The 13173-nt window shown below is 43.3% G+C and overlaps 1 protein-coding gene across 1 annotated transcript; it reads left to right on the top strand.

Moving 5' to 3' along the window:
• Positions 1–460: 460 nt before the first annotated feature.
• Positions 461–12052, top strand: ZNF860 (zinc finger protein 860). The gene is given in 2 exon segments (XM_050779373.1): positions 461–589; positions 8272–12052. A coding segment is annotated over 1 exon segment (2733 nt). The 5' UTR covers positions 461–589; positions 8272–8693; the 3' UTR covers positions 11427–12052.
• The last annotated feature ends 1121 nt before the right edge of the window (positions 12053–13173 follow it).

Genomic DNA, 13173 nt, shown 5'->3' with positions numbered 1-13173 from the left:
CAGGAGGAAGAGGAGGAGGCGGCGAAGGAGAGCTGGGAAGGAAGCCAACGGGGCTGGATGCAGCTGCGGCCGCCCCTCCTCCCGCCGCGGCCAGGGCCCGGCCCCTCCCTCCGCACTAGTTTCCCGGGCAAGTTCGGAGCGGGTGGCCGGCTAAGCGAGCCCTCTTCGGGTTCTTCCTTCTCTTCCTTCGTGTCCCTGCGGCCTCTTAGGCCCTGGGGACACTCTAGGAGGCCGATCTGCAAGGTGGGCACGCCCTAAATCCACGCCGAGTCACCCACGCATTCCTTCTACCACCCTCTCTTGGATCCGAAGGGGCGAAAGGGAATCTCTGCGCGTCACTCCCCACCCCCTATCCACCTCGGGACCTGGAGGGAGGGGCAGCCCCACCCACCCGGTCCACCCGGATATGGACCCGCCCGGCCTGACAGGCTCACACGCGCACTCCCTCCCTCGGTCTTCCGCACACGATCCTGCGCCAGACGCTCCTACACAGTAACCTGGAAATTGTCACCGGCGGAGCAAAATCACAGGGCAGGGAGGCCCTCCGCGTTGTCTGGCGGAGGAGGGGAGTGGCAGGTGATCCTCACAGGTAAGCTCGCCGCGCATTTTCATAAAGCAGGATTATGATAAATGCTTAACAGACACAGGACTGGGCTGGGGTGAGGCGCGCGAACTCTCAGGTTTGTGCGAGTGCCTCCTTAAATTGAGTGTCCTAGGTCACTCACTGGCCTAACCCTGATCCCCTGCCCTGAATGACACGCATAAACCTGGCAAGTCAAAACTTATCCATTGTTATCACACTGCACGTGCACCTGGTAACAGAGGCTCTGAAACCGGGAAAACTGCTCCGGAGGCAAGGGAAATTAACAGATATTTACAAACATTGAAGGATTCTCTGTGTTGGCTGTAACTTCTGCGCCCCTCTTCCTACCTGAAGATATCTTTCTACCGCACTAATAATTTTTGTGAATATAGATACCCATTACAATCTGAAGTATCAAAAATTACCTAGAAAAAATCTTTGAGGAACTCAGACTCTCTCTCTCTCTCTCTCTCACACACACACACACACACACACACACACACACACAAAACAAAAGGTGATGATGATAGGTGATCTCCGTCCAAAGGATCTACAAACCCATCAAGCAGATAAATACTTCAACAGTTTTAAAAAATTACTAAATGGAAGACTCAGCTCTTAAAGGAACAGTTCCCCCAGCCTGACCCCTTTGTAGCTTCACATCCTTCCAGGAAGATTTCATGGGTGGTTTAGCTCTAGAGATTTTCACGGAGTTGTTTCTGGAGCCGAAGGCAAGTGGTTGTGTCCCTGAGTAAATTACAATTCCAGGCGCCTACATAGTGTTTAAAGAAAAAAAAAAATCTGAAAAAGAGATTGCCTGGACCAACTTTGAAGCCATTCAAGCTGAATTCTAACCTATGACTTTGATCAAATTACCTTTTTTAGCCTTAGTCTTCTCACTTGCAAAATGGGACAAATGATACTGGCTGTGATAAACTAGGCAAGAATGTTCATTTGTTCAAAATATTTGCTGGTGCTTCCTATGGAAGGAGTATCCTTCCTCCACGTGGACCTCAGGCTTGGCCATGGAATTGCTCTGAGCAATGGAATGTGAACAGAAGTAATGAATGCTCCTTCCAAACATAAGCTTTAAGAGCCGTCATGTGGTTCCACCATCTTTCTCTTTTCCTTGTACGGGGAGAGCAGCATGTCCAGATAAGGACTCTCCTTAAGCTTGCGACCCGGAGTGAGAAGGTGTGGAATACAGCAGAGCCTAAGCCAGTTAGTGTTGGCCAAGTAACATGCACAAAATGTTTGTTTGAAGCCACTGAGAGTTTAGCATTATTTTTTACCACAGCATAGCTTTGTCTAAGCTAACTTACTGATCATATATGAGTGTTCATTGAGTCCTGCATTGACATATAGACTGAAGGTGGGAAAGTAGGTGCATCCTGAACTATAAAGGTCAGTCATTACGTACCAAAACAACATGCCTTTTTATTGGAGACTGACACCTTAAGCTCCTGCTAAAAGAGGAGAAGTGTCATCATTTTATTTCATATTACCTAAGCTATGCCACCATTACTCCACCTTACGCAGCCAACCTATGACTGGATGAGCTAACACAACAAATTCTCACCTTGGACTAAAAAATTAGACCCTTGAGATAGATCAGTTCAAGGGAGGAAGGAACTAAGCTAAAAGGAATAGTAAAGGCCAGGATGGGGCAGGGCAAGCCAGCCATATGGAATAGTAAAGGCCAGGATGGGGCAGGGCAAGCCAGCCATATGGGATCAAAAATGTCCAACTCAGTAGCAACAGGTGAGTGGAGCAGACGTGCTGAAAGTAGAGGCTGTATCATGACAGAGAGATGAAGCACATGCTGTTCCCCCTGCTGGCAACACTATTCCCTGCTCTCTTCACCTGGTTTGTGTTTCTCACCCGTGGAATTATGGATTAGAAGTCACTTCTTCCAGAAAGCTTTCCTTGACCTACCCTAGTATAGCAAATAGGGAAAAGGTACCTGCAGAATTATCCTTGGAGAGGAAAAAGTCTTTATGTTTGAAAAACAATTTGAAAAATACATAATAAATTGGCAAAAAGTATTTGAAATCCATATTGTAATGCCCAGCGGGTTCATCTTGCTTGTTACCCAGAAAAGCCAATGAAGGTTTTGCAGTAGAGGAAGAATTTAACAATTGTAGGGCCAGCCAAGCTGGAGGACAGGAGTGTGTTATTACTCACATCAATCTCCCTGAAAATTCAGATCCTATTGTTTTGTTGTTGGTTTTTTTGTTTGTTTGGTTGGTTGGGTTTTGTGTTTTTTTTGGTTTTTTTTGTTTTTTTTTTTTGAGACTGGAGTCTCACTCTGTCGCCCAGACTGGAGTGTAGAGGCACGATCTCAGCTCACTGCAAGCTCCACCTCCCGGGTTCATGTCATTTTCCTGCCTCGGCCTCCTGAGTAACTGGGACTACAGGCACCTGCCACCACATCCAGCTAATTTTTTTGTATTTTTAGTAGAGATGGGATTTCACGGTGTTTGCCAGGATGGTCTTGATCTCCTGACCTCGTGATCCGCCCACCTCGGCCTCCCAAAGTGCTGGGATCATAGGCGTGAGCCACCGCACCGGGCCCACCTAAGGTTTTCTTTTAAGGATAGTTTGGTGGACAGAGGGCTAAGGGATGGGGAATGCTGATAGGTTAGGTCAGGGATGAAATTATAGAGAGTTGAAGTTTGTCTTCTTGTACTGAGTCAGTTCCTGAGTAAGGGCCACAGGACCTGATGAGCCAGACTGGGTGGTGGCAACTGGTCCATCAGAATGCAGGGTGTGAAAAATAGCTCAAACACAAATCTTAAGTTTTACAATAGTGGTGTTATCTATAGGAGTGATGGAGAGGTTAGAAATCTTGTGACCTCTGGAAAAATGGCAGGTAATCATTTAACTATGCCTTTATCTTAGCAAAGTTCAGACCTCTCTTAATCCTGTTACAAAGGTAGTTTGGTGTTCAAACAAGGAGGGAATAGTTTTGGAAAGGGAATATTACAATCCTTGCTTTAGGGTTAGACTATGAACTAAATTCCTCCCAAGTTAGCTGTGGCCTATGCCCAGGAATGAATGAGGACAGCTTACAGGTTAGAAGCAAGATGGAATCAGCTATGTCAGATTTTTTTTACTGTCATAATTTTGCAAAGGCACTTTCTGTATGATTAAAAATATTGGCTAGGCCAGGCGCAGTGGCTCACACCTGCAATCCCAGCACTTTGGGAGGCCAAGGTGGGCAGATCACTTGAGGTCAGGAGTTCAAGACCAGCCTGGCCAACATGGTAAAATCCTGTCTCTACTAAAACTACAGAAATTACTGGGCGTGGTCACACATGCCTGTAGTCCCAGCTACTCAGGAGGCTGAGGCAGGAGAATTGCTTGATCCCAGAAGGTAGAAGTTGCAGTGAGCCAAGATCACACCATTGTACTCCAGCCTGGGCAAAAGAGCAAGACTCCGTCTCAAAAAAAAAAATTTTTTAATAAAAAATATTGGCTAAACACAAATGCTCAATATAAGGACCATTTCCTTAATTTACCCAGATTGCATAAATCATTTAGAAAAAATTTTAGGCTGGGCGCTGTGGCTCACACCTATAATCCCAGCACTTTGGGAGGCCAGGGCGGGCGGATCACAAGGTCAGGAGATCGAGATCATCCTGGCTAACACAGTGAAACCCCATCTCTACTAAAAATAGAAAAATTAGCCGGGCGTGATCATGGGTGCCTGTAGTCCCAGCTACTCGGGAGGCTGAGTCAGGGGAATGGCGTGAACCTGGGAAGCGGAGCTTGCAGTGAGCCGAGATCATGTCACTGCACTCCAGCCTGGGCGACAGAGCCAGACTCCGTCTTAAGAAAAAGAAAGAAAGAAAAACAATTTTAAACGTAAATAGAATGACTGTAAATCTAACAGCCATGACAGACCATGTAAAGATTTTGGGAATGAAGATATGCATGATTAGAGAAATAAGATAAACACATTATACCTCTTGAAATAATGGACAGAATCAGTAGTTCCTAGTAGGGAGCTGACTACCCCATCTTCTCCACATGGGCCTGGGGGGCTGGTCTGGAGTTTCCAGTAGTTGCTTCTGAGGCTCCCTCCTCTAGCTAGAAAGCCTTGGGAGGATGTTCATGGACCAGCAAGTAAGTGAATGGACATTGACTTCATTGGCCAGATGACAGGAATGAAGCTTGTCCACAAGTAGAGAGAAAATTATCACAACCAGATCACTCTCTGATATCAACTTGGTCATATCTGTGTTAGAAACATGTGATCTGATGTGTTGTACATCCCAAATAATAACAATAACAGCTAATGTATATTGAGCACTATGTGCTACACTCTGCTTTAAGAGTTTTACACATAATGACTCATTAAATCCTCACAACAACCACATGAGGAGATCTATAGTTCTTACTCCCATTTTACAGGCAGAGGAAACTGAATTGAAGAGAGGTTCAGCAACATCCTCCAAATTCTGGTGGAGCCAGGATTTGAACTTAGGCAATTTGGTTACTGAGCCTGAGTTCTTAGCCACTGTATTATAACACTGCTTCGTAATGAATCCAGTTTCATTTCCTCTACTTAAGGAAACTGCAGAAAGCACAACTCAGTGCCTGGAATTCCGTTCCCTGTTATATTTTTATGCATTTAGGAATTGATCCTCTCATTACCACTCTGAGAGAAGCAGTACAGATGTTCGGGCCCCCAGCCCCCAGCCACGGGGCCTGAACACAGTCATACTCAATACATGTTTATTGCATGACAAATGAAGCCCAGTTTTACTGAGGAAGAAACAGAAACTCAAAGAGGAGGAGCTGATGCTGAACCAAGGCCTTCTGACTCCAAGTCCAGTGTTCTTGCTGCCTGAACTTCAGCTGTGATGTGTACATGCAGCCTTACCATCCAATGGGAAGAAGAAAATACCAGAATTAAGGTATGGACCGTCCACTATCCAGTGAATAGACAGCTCCATTAAGATTACCCTGAGAGAGCTGGTCGTGGTGGCTCACGCCTGTAATCCCAGCACTTTGGGCGGCCAAAGCGGGTGGATCACGAGGTCAGGAGATCAAGACCATCCTGGCTAACACAGTGAAACCCCTTCTCTACGAAAAATACAAAAAATTAGCTGGGCGTGGTGGCGGGCGCCTGTAGTCCCAGCTACTCGGAAGGCTGAGGCAGGATGACCTGAACCCGGGAGGTGGAGCTTACAGTGAGACAAGATCTTGCCATTGCACTTCAGCCTGGGCGACAGGGCAAGACTCTTTATCCAAAAAAAAAAGAAAATTACCCTGAGAGTTACATCCAAGGAAATCAAATAGCTACAGGGGTTGTATGAAGTTTTGCCATATGACTATATATATATATAAATATTAATATTTTTCCAAAATGGAAATAATGTCTTTTTGTTTGTTTATTTTTTTGAGACGGAGTCTCACTCTGTCGCCCAGGCTGGAGTGCAGTGGTGCGATCTCGGCTCACTGTAAGCTCCACCTCCCAGGTTCACGCCATTCTCCTGCCTCAGCCTGCTGAATAGCTGGGACTACAGGTGCCGGCCACCATGCCCGGCTAATTTTTTGTATTTTTAGTAGAGACAGGGTTTCACTGTGTTACCCAGGATGAGGTCAGGTCTCCTGACCTCGTGATCTGCCCACCTGGCCTCCCAAAGTGCTGGGATTACAGGCGTGAGCCACCACGCCTGGCCTATTTTATTATTTTATTAAATAGATGCTCACTTTCAAAGATTTGCACTCAAAATTGTAAAGTAAAAACTGAAGGCCAGGTGCAGTGGCTCATGCATATAATCCCAGCACTGTGGGAGGCTGAGACGGGAGGATTGCCCAGAGTTCCAGACCAGCCTGGGCAACCTGGAGAGACTCCATCTCTAAAAAAAGTTTTAAAATAAGCCAGGCACAGTGGCACATGCACCTGTAATCCCAGCTACTCAGGAGGCTGAGCCAGAAGGATTGCTTGAGCCCAGAAATTTGAGGCTGCAGTGAGCTATGATTGTGCCACTACACTCCAGCCTGGGTGACAGAGCAAGACCCTGTCAAGAGCCTGTCTCAAAAAAAAAAAAAAATTAAAAAATTAAAAAATTATTTCTAAACCACTGCTAATAATTTATATATATATATACTTTTATATATGTATGTCCATATTTATGTGTATACACACACACACACTATATATATACACATCTCCTTCCCTTCATCCAGACCCTCTTCTATGTAGAGACATAGTTGTATACTATTTTATTCAAAAACAGGTTCATACTATAAAACATATAATACTTTCTAATTTACCTCGTTTACTGAAGAATATAGTATAGCCAATTTCCTTTACAGCTATATCACCATTTGTAACAGTTTCAGAGTATTCCACTGTCTATATGCACCCTAATTTAATCATTCCACTGGTGATGAACACTCATATTTCAAGCTTTTACTATTGTGAGAAATGTTCTTTAAATATCCTTTTCCATTAATTATTTCCTTAGAATAAGATCCAATGACTGGGTCAGGCTGCATACACTTAAAAATGTGGCTCATGTACTGCAGAATTAACCCCCAGAAAGTCTGAATCAATGTTTACTATGCTGGTTCTGGCTAGATCTAACATGTCGGACCATTGGCTGGATGGACTAGGCTGGCCTTGTTCGGGCTGGGCTGTCTTCCTCCACAGGGTCTCTCATCCTCTAATAGGCCAGCCCAGGCTTGTTCTCATGGCATGGGGAGGGTTCCAAAGAGAGGAAGCAGGAAGGGCATCCTGAAGCCTAGTCTGGGAACTGGAATAATGTCACTTTGCCACATTTCAACTAACAGTGCTAGAAGACGGACATTTATAAGCAAAAAATTGAAAGACCTATACTTCATGCTTTATGCAAAAGTCACCTCCAAATGGATCAAAAACCAAAATGTGAAATGTAAAACCATCAGATTTTTGGGGGAAAACATAGGAAAAAAATATTTATAAACTTGGTTTAGGAAAATGGAGCAAACACATGTTGCCTTTTGTGGTAAGGGAAGGATGATTAAGAGGGCAAAACCAAGGGTTCAGAGAGGGAAGCCAAGAACCCCAGAGAAGTATTCTCAGGCCTTGAGACCTAATCAAGGAACTTGCAACATTTGCCTGACTGGCTTTCAGAATTGCCTTGGACCACTGACCGCTTTGCACCTCCTGTTTCCCCCTTTTTGAACAAGAATATCTGGGCCAGTTATCCTGTGTCTGCTTTACCATCGTGTTTTGAGTGTGAAGGGGCAGATAACCCCTCTTTAGTTTCACAGATCAGAGGAACGGCACTTACGGAGCTAAACTTACTAACCTGAGGAGCCTCTCCTACCTAGACCTGACTCAGATGGTGAGATTGTGGACTTGAAGCTAGTGCAGTAATGGGATGAGACACTGGGGGCCACTGAGGAGTAGGATGAGTGTGTTCTACATGTGGGAGGAATATAAAAAAATTTGTGGCCAGAGGGCAGACTGTAGTGATTTCAAAGCTATGCCTATAGATTCTTCTTCTTTAGAGGTGAAGCTTAATTCCTCCCCTCTTGAGTGTGGGATGAATTTAATGACTCAATTCTAATGAATACAATATGGCAGAAGTCATGATATATCATATCCAAGATCAGGTTATAAAGAGGTGAGTGTTCACTCTCGCTCTCTCTCTCTTTCTCTCTCCCCCTGGCTTTCTCTCTATCATCAGTCACTCTAGGAAAGCCAGCTGCCATGACGTAAGGATACTCAGGCCATCAATGGATAGCCCAGGCAGGAGGCACGAAGGTGTGCCAGTCATTGTGTCAGTCACCTTATAAGCAGATTTCCTGACACCTGCTAATGGCCATGTGAGTGACCTTGGATGTGGGTTGTCACCAGTCAAGCCTTGAGATGACTGCAGCCATGACCCACAGCTTGACTACAACCCATGAGAGACACTGAGCCAGGAACACCCAGCTGAACTGCCTCCAGACCCCTGACCCACAGTGACTGTGAGATAATCAGTGTTTGTTGCCTTAAGCCACGAAGTTTGTGATAATTTGTTTCTCGACAACAGATAACTAATACAGACCCGGAAGCGGATCGCCTCAGTGAAGGTCACATTGCACCGCTATTGATTTCTAAAGACTCATGTTACGTGAGGAAGCAGCTCAGAAGAGGAAAGAAAAGGAGCCAGGCATGGCTCTTCCTCAGGGACACTTGACTTTTAGGGATGTGGCTATAGAATTCTCTTTGGAGGAGTGGAAATGCCTGGACCCTGTACAGAGGGCTTTATACAGGGCCGTGATGTTGGAGAACTACAGGAACCTGCATTCTGTGGATATCTCTTCCAAATGCGTGATGAAGAAGTTCTCGTCAACAGGGCAAGGCAACACAGAAGTGTTCCACACGGGGACGTTGGAAAGACATGAAAGTCATCACATTGGAGATTTTTGCTTCCAGGAAATTGGGAAAGATATTCATGACTTTGAGTTTCAGTGGCAAGAAGATGAAAGAAATAGCACAGACAGATATGATCGAAGGCATGCTGGAAACAAGCCTATTAAAGATCAGCTTGGATGAAGCTTTCGTTCACATCTTCCTGAACTCCACATATTTCAGACCAAAGGGAAAGTTGGTAATCAAGTTGAGAAGTCTATCAACAATACTTCCTCGGTTCCAACGTCCCAAAGAATTTCTTCTAGTCCCAAAATCCATATTTCTAATAACTATGAAAATAATTTCCTCCATTCGTCAGTACTCACACAAAAACAGGGAGTACACATGAGAGAAAAATGTTTCCAATATAATGAGAGTGTCAGAGCCTTTAATTGTAGCTCACTCGTAAGGAAACATCAGATAATTCATTTAGGAGGGAAACAATATAAATGTGATGTATGTGGCAAGGTCTTTAATCAGAAGCGATACCTTGCATGCCATCATAGATGTCACACTGGCAAGAAACCTTATAAGTGTAATGAATGTGGCAAGGTTTTTAATCAACAGTCAAACCTTGCAAGTCATCATCGACTTCATACTGGAGAGAAACCTTACAAATGTGAAGAATGTGACAAAATTTTTGGTCACAAATCAAATCCTAAAAGACATAAGAGAATTCATACTGGAGAGAAACTATACAAATGGAGGATTTGTGACAAGGCTTTCAGGTGTGATTCACACCTGGTACAACATACTAGAATTCACACTGGAGAGAAACCTTACAAGTGTAATGAGCGTGGCAAAGCCTTTAGTGGGCAGTCAACACTTATTCACCATCAAGCAATCCATGGTGTAGGGAAACTTTATAAATGTAATGATTGTCACAAAGTCTTCCGTAATGCTACAACCATTGCAGATCATTGGAGAATCCATAATGAAGAGAGATCTTACAAGTGTAATAAATGTGGCAAATTTTTTAGACGTTGTTCATATCTTGCAGTTCATTAGCGAACTCATACTGGAGAGAAAACTTACAAGTGTCATGAGTGTGGCAAGACCTTCACTCAGACGTCATCCCTTGTATGCCATCGCAGACTTCATATTGGAGAGAAACCTTACAAGTGTAATGAGTGTGGTAAGACCTTCCGTCACAATTCAGCCCTTGTAATTCATCAGGCAATTCATACTGGAGAGAAACCTTACAAGTATAATGAATGTGGCAAGGTTTTTAATCAACAAGCAACCCTTGCACGTCATCATAGACTTCATACTGGAGAGAAGCCTTACAAATGTGAAGAATGTGACAAAGTTTTTGGTCGCAAATCACACCTTGAAACACATAAGAGAATTCATACTGGAGAGAAATCTTACAAGTGTAATCAATGTGGCAAAGCCTTTAGTGGGCAGTCAACACTTATTCACCATCAAGCAATCCGTGGTATAGGGAAACTTTACAAACGTAATGATTGTCACGAAGTCTTCAGTAACACTACAACCATTGCAAATAATTGGAAAATTCATAATAAAGAGAGATCTTACAAGTGTAATAAATGTGGCAAATTTGTCAGACATCATTCAAATCTTGCAGTTCATCAGCAAATTCATACTGGAGGGAAACCTTACCAGTGTAATGAGTGTGGCAAGACCTTCAGTCAGACATCATCCCTTGTATGCCATCGTAGACTTCATACTGGAGAGAAACCTTACAAATGTGAAGAATGTGACAAAGTTTTCAGTCACAAATCACACCTGGAAACACATAAGAGGATTCATACTGGAGAGAAACCTTACAAATGTGAAGAATGTGACACAGTTTTCAGTCGCAAATCAAACCTTGAAAGACATAGGAGAATTCATTTTGGAGACAAACCATACAAATGTAAGGTTTGTGACAAGGCTTTCAGGCGTGCTTCACACCTGGCACGGCATACTAGAATTCACACTGGAGAGAAACCTTACAAGTGTAATGAGTGTGGCAAAGCCTTTAGTGGGCAGTCAACACTTATTCACCATCAAACAATCCATGGTATAGGGAAACTTTACTAATGTAACGATTGTCACAAAGTCTTCAGTAACACTGCAACCATTGCAAATCACTGGAGAATCCATAATGGAGAGAGATCTTACAAGTGTAATAAATGTGGCAAATTTTTCAGACATCGTTCAAACCTTGCAGTTCATCAGCGAACTCATACTGGAGAGAAACCTTACAAATGTGATGATTGTGGCGAGGTCTTCAGTCAAGCTTCATCTTATGCTAAACATAGGAGAATTCATACAGGAGAGAAACCTCACAAGTGTGATAATTGTGGCAAAGCCTTTACTTCACATTCACACCTCATTAGACATCAGAGAATCCACATTGGACAGAAATCTTACAAATGTCATAGCAAGGTCTTCAGTCAGAAGTCACTCCTTGCGAAACAGCAGAAAATTCATTTTTGAGATACTTATTCCAAATGCAATGAGTATAGCAAACCATCAAGCATTAATTGACATTAGAGTCAATTCAGCATTGACTTGAGTTTGAGTTGACTTGACATTGAGTTCAAGCATTAATTGCATTAAAGTGTTTATATTAAGAGGATTGGGCTGGGCAGGGTGGCTCATGCCTGTAATCCTGGCACTTTGGGAGGTCAAGACGGATAGATCACCTGAGGTCAGGAGTTTGAGACCAACCTGGCCAACAGACGTGAGCCACTTTTCCCAGCCTGTTTTTTGTTTCTTTATCAAAAACTGATAGGGATTTTTATGGGTATTGTGTTGAATCTATATCACATTGGGTTATATAATCATTTAACAATATTAATTTTTCCAATCCATCAATAGGGATTGTATCTCTATTTTATATATGTTTTTAATAATTTTGATCAATGTTTGTAGAATTTAAGGTACAAACATCGCCTTTTTACGTTTATTCCTAAGTATTTCTTACTGTAAGTTCTCTAGCAAATGGAAGTGTTTTCTCAATTTTCTTTTAAAATTGTTTAATGTATGGAAATTTAACTAATTTTTGGTGCTGATACTGTATTCTGCAAATACACTGAATGTGTTTATTAGTTCCAGTAGTATTTTGGTTGACTCTGTGATTTTCTACACAGCAGATCATGCAATCTACAAACAAATACAATTTTAGTTCTTTCTTTCTGAAAAAAACTAATACAGATGTCTATCCTGAAACTTGCCATTTTTTGATCCTTATGTTTTGGGATCCTTCTCACTACCACTGACCAACTTTTCATATCCTGAAGATATGAAGTGGTGAAAATAAGAGAATTCAAGACAGGTTAAAAAAAAATATGCCAGGCCGGGCGCGGTGGCTCACGCCTATAACCCTAGCACTTTGGGAGGCCGAGGTGGGCGGATCGTGAAGTCAAGAGATCGAGACCATCCTGGGTAACATGGTGAAACCCTGTCTCTACTAAAAATACAAAAAATTAGCCAGGCATGGTGGCGGGCGCCTGTAGTCCCAGCTATTCAGGATGCTGAGACAGGAGAATGGCGTGAACCCGGGAGGCAGAGCTTGCAGTGAGCTGAGATCGCACCACTGCACTCCAGCCTGGGAGACAGCGAGACTCCGTCTTAAAAAAAAATATATATATATATATATATATGCCAGGTGCAGTGGCTCATGCCTGTAATCCCAGCACTTTGGGAGGCTGAGGTGGGTGGATCACTTGAGGTTAGGAGTTCCAGACCAGCCTGCTTAACATGGCGAAACCCCACCTCTACAAAAAATGCAAAAATTAGCCAGGCGTAGTGGCATGCACCTGTAGTCCCAGCTACTGGGGAGGCTGAGGCAGGAAAATCACTTGAACCTAGGAGGCAGAGGTTGCAGTGAGTCAAGATCACACCACTGCACTCCAGCCTAGGCAATAGAGCAAGACTCCATCTCAAAAAAAGAAAAAAAATATACATCAGTGTTGTGTAGGCAAAAAGTATTGACACATAGAAATATGGAACAGAATAAAGAATCTAGAAATAGTTTCATGTGAATATAGTCAGTTGATTTTGACAGAAGTGTAAAGGCAATTCAATGCAGCTTTTTATATTGGTTTCCTATAGCTACTGTAAAATATTACCATAAACATAGTGGTTATTATAAAACAATACAACTTGATTATTTTACAGTTCTGGCAGTCAGAAGCCCAAAAATGGGTCTTACATGGTAAAATCAAGGTATCAGTAGAGA

This window comes from Macaca thibetana, chromosome 2 (genome assembly GCF_024542745.1).
Source record: "Macaca thibetana thibetana isolate TM-01 chromosome 2, ASM2454274v1, whole genome shotgun sequence".
NCBI lineage: Eukaryota > Metazoa > Chordata > Mammalia > Primates > Cercopithecidae > Macaca > Macaca thibetana.
The sequence above is the reverse complement of the archived record's forward strand: the minus strand, read 5'-3'. Positions and strand labels throughout refer to the sequence as shown.